The 10,547-nt window shown below is 39.0% G+C and overlaps 1 protein-coding gene across 1 annotated transcript; it reads right to left on the minus strand.

The window, feature by feature from the left end:
• Positions 1–2,350: 2,350 nt before the first annotated feature.
• KCTD7 (potassium channel tetramerization domain containing 7) lies at positions 2,351–8,814 on the minus strand. The gene is given in 6 exon segments (XM_065694316.1): positions 2,351–5,322; positions 5,821–5,999; positions 7,327–7,496; positions 8,259–8,451; positions 8,548–8,666; positions 8,668–8,814. Coding segments are annotated over 6 exon segments (1,185 nt in total). The 3' UTR covers positions 2,351–4,945.
• Between the last annotated feature and the right edge of the window lie 1,733 nt (positions 8,815–10,547).

The raw sequence follows: 10,547 nt of genomic DNA on the forward strand, positions 1-10,547 counted from the left end.
GGAGATTTGTGTCTTAATTTTCATTTGCAAAGCAAGCTCAAATCATAAGGACTGTAATGGCTGCAGACCATATTCCAGCAGTTTTCAGTGGAATGTACTTTTATTGCACACCACAGACCTGATATCCACATTTTCTTCTGTGTATTTTAAACAAAAACCATGGACTACGTATTACCTGAACTGAAAAGTCAAACATCGTAAGGAATAATACACCACAGTATTAAACATCACGCAGCAACTTACTTAAACATCACATTTGGAGAGAATTCCAAACCCTGATTGGTAGCATCCAGGCTGGATTTTCAAAGGCATTACGGGTTACAATGCATAGACACATACAATTTGCAATTCAGCAAAACAAAATCCATTTACAAAAGTCACAGTGAAAGTGAAGGTAAACATATACTGAGCTTGTGTAAGTAAAATGACTAAGAACTGTTCTGGGAAGCAACTTCCAATTAGAGGACTATATACAGAAGATAGTAACAGAACATGATAGTGAAAGACTGGAGGGTTCTTTTCCATTTGTTAAATCATGTTTCCATAGCCCAAAACTTGGGACTATGCTGGGCCCTCTCTGCTGTGTGTGACCAACCTGAAAACACTGACAACTGTTTATCTACAGGTAACCAAAGAGATCAACACAACTCCAGGGTTCAGTAATATCAACCATAACTTAAAGCCTGAGGGGTCTATAAATTGCCTAAAGTAGCTGTTAAGTGACAGAAATATCATGTCCCAGAGATTTACGAGGAGCTAAGAGAGCATCTTTCTACAGTCTCTGCTCTGAAGTCAGGCAGTTGCATCTCAAACTTGATTGCTTTGCTACGCAGAAAAGAAAAATCCAGTGTATAAGATGTGATATAAAGGTCCTCGGATCTCTGAGTGATGCTGAAATTCAAGTAGTGTGACCCGGCAGCCCCCCATAGGTCACTGCTGTACAGTCCACAGCCACTGGATTCTCCCACCCCCTTAACAACACATTGCAACAAAATGAACTTACACAGGAAACGGATGAACACAGGTTTCCAGATAGGCTGGATCCTCCGCCTGACCTCACATAAATGGTGATGAGCCTTCGTCTTGAAATAAAATGGAAACAATCCTGAAATGCGGTGCAAACAATCAGCTCAGACACAAGGCTTTCCCTGTTGGCACTTCCATCATCTTCCTTATCATGTCACCTGAACCAGGTCATCTATAAACAAGAACGAGTGGCGAGAATAACGTTGGGATGGAAGGTTCCCAGGGGTTGCAAATGCCAAATGAAAATAATGACCTTTAATTATATCACTATTTTAAGGGATCGTGCACTTCAGCTCAGAGCACACAATAAACAAGGCCCTGGGACCCCAAAACACAGGTACTTAGGCTGAAAACATATTATTGTGAAACAGATGTAAGCCCTAAGAAGTAAGAGTTTACATTTCTTAACAGCCTTTAGGAAAAAACAAAGCAGAAAGTAAAATTAAAGTGACTATGATATAAATATAAGGGATTTTAATTAATTTAGTCCTCTATTTTTGCCAGTAATTAGCAACTATCAGTCACTATATTGTAATGTTAAAAGAATTTTAAACCAGACTAAATAACCACCTTGTAAATAAATCTGGGGGAGCAGCAGAGAAGTAGTAAATTTCCTGCACGTAGAGTTGTACATCTTAAAGGTTAGAGAAAGGGATAAGGACAAAGGGGGAATCCAGAGTCATCAGCTCACCATGAATCTCCAGGCTAAGCACTTCATCTCCTTACGCCTCTTACCCTTCATCTACAAATGGAGATGTGGGGGAGTGTGGATCAGGATCCCACTGAAGTATTCCTTCAGAGCTAGGGAGGATTGTCCCTGGGGAAATACACCACAGAACTAATTCCCTCCCTCTTCCATGTTTGCAAAAAACCAGCACAGGCCTAATGCACAGGACAGATTTGGAACAGGCTGCATTCAGTTCTGGGGGGCAGTGATAGGCAACTTTGGATTTCACTAGGAAAAACAAAGATATACTGAGAACCATAGACAAAAGAACCAGAAGTAGCTTGTGTCTTGTCTTAGAGCACAATGTCTTTCCTTCAAATTGAATGAGCTAAACAGATGGGCATGCATTGTCCTTCTAATCTGCAAACATGATTTTCACAGCAATTATTATATTGGTAATGCAAGACCCTTCATTGCCTGACCAATTTGTTCATGGCATCAGGTTGCAAACACAGGGTATTTGGGGATGGAAAAGTAGTTACCTAGATGCTTAAGTGGCAAAGAAGCTAAGTAGGAGAAGCACAAGGAAATGGGTAAATATATGTTCTAGCAAACCTCTACCCTAGTCAGGTAGAAAGTCTAAAGAAAAAAGCAGTATTACGTAGGCATTTAGTTTAATAAGACAATTATAAAGCATCCACAATATACAAAAACATCAGTCATCTTAAACATGGATTTAGTAGATCAGCTACTCACATTTCTGTTGCAAATGCAGAATTCAAAAGTTATGCTACACGCCAAGAAAAGGTAAGTCAATAATAAACCAGTTATTAGATTGAACTCCCTGACATCCGCCTGCCCAACTCTTCTGTTTCTGCCAAAACATGAACCCACATTAGGCAACATCATCTAAATCATTGTAAACAAAGACTGCTTAGAAGGAGTGTAGTCAGTAACAATACTGTTAACCTGCACAAGTCACAACACAGAATGTACATGTTTAATGAAAGCATGTTGGCTCAAATCCCTGCTTTCTCTTTCAATATTGCACTTAATGTTTGCTGTCTTCTGGAGGAACTGAAGGATGAAAGCATCAAATGAGATGCAAGTGATACAAACTAAGATTAATTGTCTTTTTAGTTAGTCTTCCTTAGGAGAATGTTGTATCAGTGTGTGCCTATTAAGAAATAGCAAACATGATCAAAACAGGGATTTTGCCATCATAGCTTCTCTAGAGTAACAGGAGAAGTCTTACAGCCAAACTAAAAACATACTGTTAAATCCGACTGTTCCATTTGTGCTGAAATTCAAACCAGACTTATGTCCCATGGAAATACATACATGGTTACTGATTAACCCAGTAAGACTGCAATTCTCATTGTAATCTTTATCTAAACTGGTACTGTAAAACCTGAACTTAAATATCTTAAGTAGTCTCATTTGACTTTTAATTTTGGGCTGTCAAACACAATTCCAACACCTTGTAACACAAGGACAATATTTAAGAAAACAACTTAAATGAAGATCCAAATGCACATGACTTCCTCCCTCCTTTCATTTTGAAATCTAAGCTCTGGACATGAACCTCAGCACTTGACAATGATCGTCTGTAAGTAAACATGTGAAAAGAGATCATCAGAGCTGTACGCCCCCACCTCAGAGAGGCACATCACTAAATCCTCCTAAATCACATAAATACAAGTGTGACAATGCAAACAAGTTGCCTCTTTTTTGCAAGACAATTTGATCATAAAGTTCTTACAATTATTAAAATTCTCAGTTACCTGAGTTGATTTTAAGAATAATTCTAATTAACACATTTCTTAAGTGTTTTGGTCAAAAGCTTAATTAAGCAATATTCTTGGATCAGCTAATCCAACGGAATGCAATACACAAACATTTATTTTCCCTCTCTTTAAGATTACTTTGAGGCTACTTCACGTGGGGTCTTTTGGAGAAGTACTTGATTTTCTGTCCCTCGCACAACAGTTATATCTTCAGATGTTTAGTCCTCCCTTTCAGTTTTGGACATTAAGTAATCCAGCCTTGGAATGCTGTTACTAATGTCAGAAGTGCAACTATTACCTTCGGAAAACAACATGATTCTGCAGTGTCCGCCTCCTTCAGCATGGAAAGACATTTACTACACAGCTATATTGGTTTATAATTGGAGAATTATTTGAATATGAAGGTTATGAAATTATTTTTTCTGATATTATACCGGGAAGGGTCAACAAGAATGTTAAAAATGAGACTTAATTGCCTGGAGAAGGTGAGGTGAAGAAAGCACTTGTCTAGTATCATCACTTGACTCTAACTCTAGAACAAAGTTTAATATCACAGAATGTAAAAAGAGTCAGTAATAAAATAACATACATTAAATATTCCTCTTACTTCTGCTAATAGGAACATACACATAGGGTTTTCTCATTTACCAAAAGCCTTTGTAAATGACCTGATTCTAAAGAGCTTTTTTTTTTTGTAGATACTGTAAACATTTAGAATTTCTAAGGCTAAAAACAGGCACAAGTCTTTCATGAACAGTTATTCCTAAAAGCATTAAGGAATATATTCCAAATCTGCTATTCCTTCTTATAACAATGGAAATAATCGAAATATAATGTTATAAGTCACAATGCAGATTTTTAATTAAAAAAAGAAATATAGCTTAATCATGACAACAGTTAATACTATATAGGGAATGCTCCTTTCTTTTTGCTTTTTTTAATGATCTATTACATAAAAATTACATTTCCAGAATCTCCATGCTGGGTGTTACTCGATTTTAGGAAGTGGCAAGTTTAAGTAGTGACTAAAACATTTCTAAGTGGGTAAAATTCAACCACCTTATGTCAGCATTCTTAGCACCCCCACTTTATAACAATGCAGGTGAGAGCTGCAATATCTGTTTTGCAGATTCTGATACTAAAGCCACATGGAAGGTGCCACCTTATAGAAGATGTTAGATGCTCCACTCTGTAACTTCCATGAGGTGATTTTGTTTTGTGCCTCGTTAAGGTACCTGAGCCAAGAGTCTTGTTTCAGGCTGGTTTTTCAAGATTGCAGAGGTTTTCCAACCTCTGTACCAGGTTTTCCCTTGTGCTGAGTAGCTAAGCATTAGCCAACATTTCAGCAGACTGATTCCAATACATGTTAGCAGCAATGCATTTCCAGAGACACGTTGCAAAAATATTAAAAGCAATTGTCATCTAGAAGTCCTTTTATCCCCTGCACTGTTCTGGACAAGGTAACTCACCACCAAGTAATCTTGAATTCATAGATAGGACGCTTGCAGTAATAGTGATTTATCAGGTGTTTATCACACACCCCAATACACTGATGATCCACAGTTATCCCTCTGTCAGACAGGTCTGTCACAATACAGTGCAGAAGATCATATACATCAGCCACAGCCTCCCAGGGCCCAAAAGATACATCTACTTCACAATGATGTTCAAATAGCTTTGTCTCACTCTCACTCCTTTCAAAACGTAAAGAATTGAAGTGCGGGCATTCATAGGGAGTAATGGGCATCTCTTCTTTGAAGACACAGACCTTCAATTTTGCAAATCTTGCTTTTCTCTGCATAGCTCTGAGCTTTGCTATTTCGATGATCCTTTCCAAATGATCTAAAAAACAGAATAAAAAAGTTGAAAATAACACTGAAGCACTTAGTAAAACAAATGCCATTATTTCATATGAAATATTACTACAGTGCGTAAGTTATTCTTAACATAATATTAGCAACAAGAAAAACCTGCATATCTCTAAATATATAGTAATTAAAACAATCTGTCATCTTGTGAACTCCATGTCCCTACTATGTGCCCAAGTTCATTCAGTTGCATCCTAATGGCACAAACACAGACACAGAGAAACCTCCCCTTTTAATAAGCCTTACATGTTGTGGCCTAGATCTTGCTTTCTTTTAAGGCAGCATAAAAATCCACATCCTTGGATACAGCAGGAACAAAACTGATGTGGAGACCGCAAAGATCTAAAGAGCATGAAAAGTGCACAATAAACTTCTCAACTACAATGGAGTCTGACAGCTGAAGCAGAGCTGAAAGCACCACCTAAACTACTCAAATCATGCTGGAACAGTCAATACTACTTTGTTTATTTACCTTTGTAATATGGCATAAGGCCCAGGAAAGCTTGTCTAACTTTTTCTCCTTTCAGAGGCTGGATATCCTCTAGATTGTCCAGCAATGGTCCTATGGAATAATACTGAGCTTCCTTGTAAACTGCCCTCACACGTTCTCTTGGCGGCAGATCACCAGATCGTAGAAAGTTAAGTATGTCTCTAAAAGAAGGGCAAAAATGTTATTAAGTAACATACTTCTGCCAAAATGCACTCAACAACTCACTGAAACACAAATACCATCAGATTTTAAACAAAAAGGTTGAAGTGGAGTAACCACTTAGAAGAGGGGACAGTATTTTACAGGAAAGAGAAGATAATCACTGTATTTCAAACTTAGGTCTGTGACAAAATGATCTTTTCCATTTTCCTGAAGAATTATATACATGGACAACATCCCACAGAGAACCAGGACTGTAGTGAATGGATGGTGCATTTACAAAGGAAGTTTTCTCTTCACAGGATGAGGGCCACATACACTTTTAGTATATATCATAGTGATAATAACACTTCCTTCTAGTTTGGAAACAGTGTTAGGCTACAAGATATTTGAGTATGGAAAGAGATCACTTTATAAGCATTAACAAAGTTATTACTGACCATAGCAAATAAAACAAAGCATTCCTGCATTCTTCATCAGCATGTCAACAAACACAGCACGTGCTGACTTGGCTCTGTGTTCCAGCTATGTTTTCAATTCAGATTGACAACATGACAAATGAAGTGACTTGCCAACAAAGTGCCAGGCACTTCCAAATTACCAAATGTAGAGAAACAATTATTTTCTAATAAATATAGTGGTTTAATCTATTTCTGTCCCAGATTACAGCACAATCCAGATGTGCTTTGAAACTAATTCAATCCTTCTCTGTTGAAGAGATTAAGGAAATGTCTACAAAGGAGGAAGAAGAAATGTAACTTAAATTGCAATGTGTGCTTTGAGCAAAGACCTTAACCCATGAACACTAAACCATGAACACTGCTTACCTTTGCTAGTGGTCTCATACCAATTCAGAGTATTAATATGATCATGGTTATTTTAATTAAAAAACAAAGCTAAACACACAGGAAGGAATGCTGACGGTGAAGGTGAAGGTGAACTATCAGCAGCAATAATATTTGAGGCTTGTGCTTTTTACCAGCTATGTTATATCCTATTTAAACACTGAAAACATCATACTTCCAGCTAGTTTAGAACTTAGATGCATTCCTTCCATTCCCTCTTTATCATATATATACTGTAATATAAATTAAAAAAGTGTTGTAACAGAAGAGCTTCCTGTGAAAAGCAACGCCAAATACATTCTTTTTTAAAACTTCAAAATAACTTGACACCTTGAAAGGAGATACAACGTACGAATTAAAACTTGTTTTTCTTTTCCTACTGTAAAACTTCAGCCCTTAAGAGTAAAACAAATAGTTTCTTCATTTCTTTAAAAATAGTTTTCTTCATTAACAACTTCTAAACTATACTACTGAGGACACATACCCAAAGTAGGTTCCATCTCTGTCAATAAAATATCTGCCTTCAGCATCTGTTGGGATGTAGTGTCTTCCACTGAACATAGCCGCCAGCATCGTGTCCTCGTACCGCCTCAGTGTTGACAGTCTTGTTGTAAAATACATGCCTCCTACGTTGAGTGGAACAACTTCTGGAAACTGCAGAAGCAACCACATCATCACAAATGAGCCCCTAATCCTTGCCAGACATGTTCAGGCCAAAAGGGTTACAACTTCTAGAAGACACAGCACGCAGTCTTTGCCAATGTGACATGACTTGGTCTGACAAATGCTTTTTTTCCCAGCCTGTTGCCGCAAAGCGGTGATGTTCAGGGGTTAAGAACTTGAATACTTTGGCTGACTTCTGGGTGTAATCAGGGATGTTTTAATGTTAGTTGGGAATCTGAAGTAGCAGTAATCACTCAGCTTTAATACCAGATATTCATTAATAGCATGAATGCCTCCTCCTGGCTCTTCTGGGGAAACAAAACAAAACCAAATCACCCTCTCCAACCCTGGGACTTGCACTCAGTTGCTACTCTACTGGTTCCTTTATGATACTACACTATACCATACTATTTTTTACTATACACTGAAAAAAAACCCAGTGACTCTCTATTTAGGTTTATAGGAGGCCTAAAATCTTAATATCACATCTTAAGATGCCCTGGTATCAGAATAAACACTCAGATGTATTTGTCAAGTCCAAACATGGATGGAACATCAAACATGAGTAATTCTGCCAAGCTATTGAAGTAAAAAAATCAAGAGACTTAGCTTTACCCAGCCATTTAGCTTCTAATGGAAACTGAACTCGATATCCATAAATCCTCCAACAAAGAAATCCCAAATTCTCTGACACATGACCATTACGTGCTGCAATAACTGGCCCTTATCAGTACAGTACCAGAGAGCTCTTACCTGCTGAGGCAGCAGAGGTAGTGCTTGTCCTGCCTGGGTTGCAGTAGGAGTGGCTGGCTCTTGGAAATCATCCTCTGCATCCGAGCTCGACATGGCATCATCCGGGTTTCCACTCACTTTGTTCTGCCCCGTAACTACCACCATCCCTCTGGCTCTCGGAGGCAGGTCTGCTGGGTAGGCAGCCGTGGCAATGCTAAATGGGAAACAAGACCCAAATGACTTCGGCGCCCTCCCCACCAGCGGCAAGATCACGTGGCAGGCAGGGCACGTCACTCCCCGGATAATTTACAATGGCATTGTTATTGCTGGGAAATGAATCACAGCAGGGATGGCTCTCGTGCTGAGAAACGAACTTGGAGGGGCTGTCTCTGCAGGAAGGCTGTTTGTACAGCTGGACCAAGGTCCTACAGTCAGAGCCCCTGCCCGTGGCCGGGTAAGACACCGGCGCCCATTGGCTGTGCGGTGCGGGTGTGATTGGCTCCGACACGCTGCTGCAGCACAATGTCATTTGCTGGGGGAATTTGGGTGGCTGCTGCTCCAGCCCATCCATCGCCATAGGCCGCCTGCACAAGCGCGTCCTGACCGCACACTCTCATTGGCCATAGGTGCTGTGCAACACCCGGACTGCTGCTCCCAACCCAGCTCTGGGTCTATCACCTTCAGCTGCACGGGCGGAGCAGAGCCTGTATGCACAGCGACACACACTGTAACAGCTCTGTCCAGTTCTAGCACTTCCTGTGAGATGAGGAAATGGGAGTTTTCCAACAGAGAAAACATTTTCCTGCCTACTGCATCACATTACACTGTACATAAACACACACATCCGATACACATGTATTTAACTCTGCATATTACATTGTGCTTTTACTGCTTATCAGCAATTTCCTTTCCTGCACAGAAAAAACATGCATAGAAATGCCAACTACAATGCTTCCACGGTCCATCTTCAGGAGGATGGGATGGACTAGCAATACTTTGCATTATAAACGCAATAATTAGAAGAGCAGAGTAGGAAAGAGTAGAAACCCTGCTGTTCTTTTTACACTGCATTATGTAAAGAGTACCTCTGTTTACAGGATTGCTGGGGTATCTTCAGTGGTATCACAACATCCTAACAAAGACATTATACTACCAGAGGCTTTATCTAGCTCCCTAACCCTGCAAGCTCCTTCTCTCAAATCCCTATAAAACATAAACAGAAAAGGAGTATTTGCACATGCACATCTGGTACACTTATTTATTGACTAAATAAATGTTGCAGAAAGGTTGCTTCCAATCCAAACCAAAAAGCAGAAATGACATAAAATTTTAAAAGCAATGATTAATTATTCTGCCTTATGAAATCATGCACATCATCAGCCTGCCTGTACACCTCAGCTCTTAAAGGGAACACTGCAAGTTCAGAATGAACCCAGACAGAACTGGGATGCTTCCAGCCAAAAGAGTTATTTTTTAGAGAGCTGATCAGATCAAATGCTCCACATTCTGTGGAGGTGAATTCGAGATCCTGTTTGGCACCCTAATAAACCTAGGTGAGTAGGTATTGTGCAGTTTCAAACACTTCCTTTTAAACTGCTGTTAAAGAGGCTTGTCTCAGCTCAGGACAGGGACTTACTTTCTCTTCTTTACATTTCAAAAGATAGATTTTCACTTCATCATCCTTTTTCTATCACAGTACAATGCATAGGAAAAGAAATGAGCATGGAAGGGCTTCTCAACGTCTGCACCTTATTAATGACTTTAATATTTGTCCTGAAACCACATTTATGCTGATATCATCAATTATCAAAACAAGTCAACTATGCCTCACAGATAAAGAATATATACAACATAAAGGAAAGATTATTTTGGCAGTGACTCCTTCAAGGAGGTAAACTAATTATCATCAAGAAACAGCTTGCAAGAGCTTAATTTATAAGATGCACGGTAAAACTTGAATGCGAGCCTGTATTTACTGCGGCTGTATTATTTATAATGCTGTTACTTGACACACGTGCTTTGACTGCTTTATTTCCAGTTCTCTTAAGACTATTCGAAACAACTCAAGACTGACCCAAACTGTGATCTTTAATTCTGTCATTTTCAAGCACATCCAATGTTCTTCACATAAAAAGAGTATATTCTGAATAAACAACTTCAGCTCCATTAAGTATATCGCAATCATTGATCACAAAATGTGTTTTGGGCAAGTTCATTCATTTGGCACTGTACCAAAAAGATCCTCTTTCCCAACAGAAACAGAGGTTTGAGAAAAAAGGATTTTTTTCTTCCTCTTTCATAATTCTCCTT

The sequence above is a fragment of the Lathamus discolor genome, chromosome 14 (assembly GCF_037157495.1).
Source record: "Lathamus discolor isolate bLatDis1 chromosome 14, bLatDis1.hap1, whole genome shotgun sequence".
Taxonomy (NCBI): Eukaryota; Metazoa; Chordata; class Aves; order Psittaciformes; family Psittacidae; genus Lathamus; species Lathamus discolor.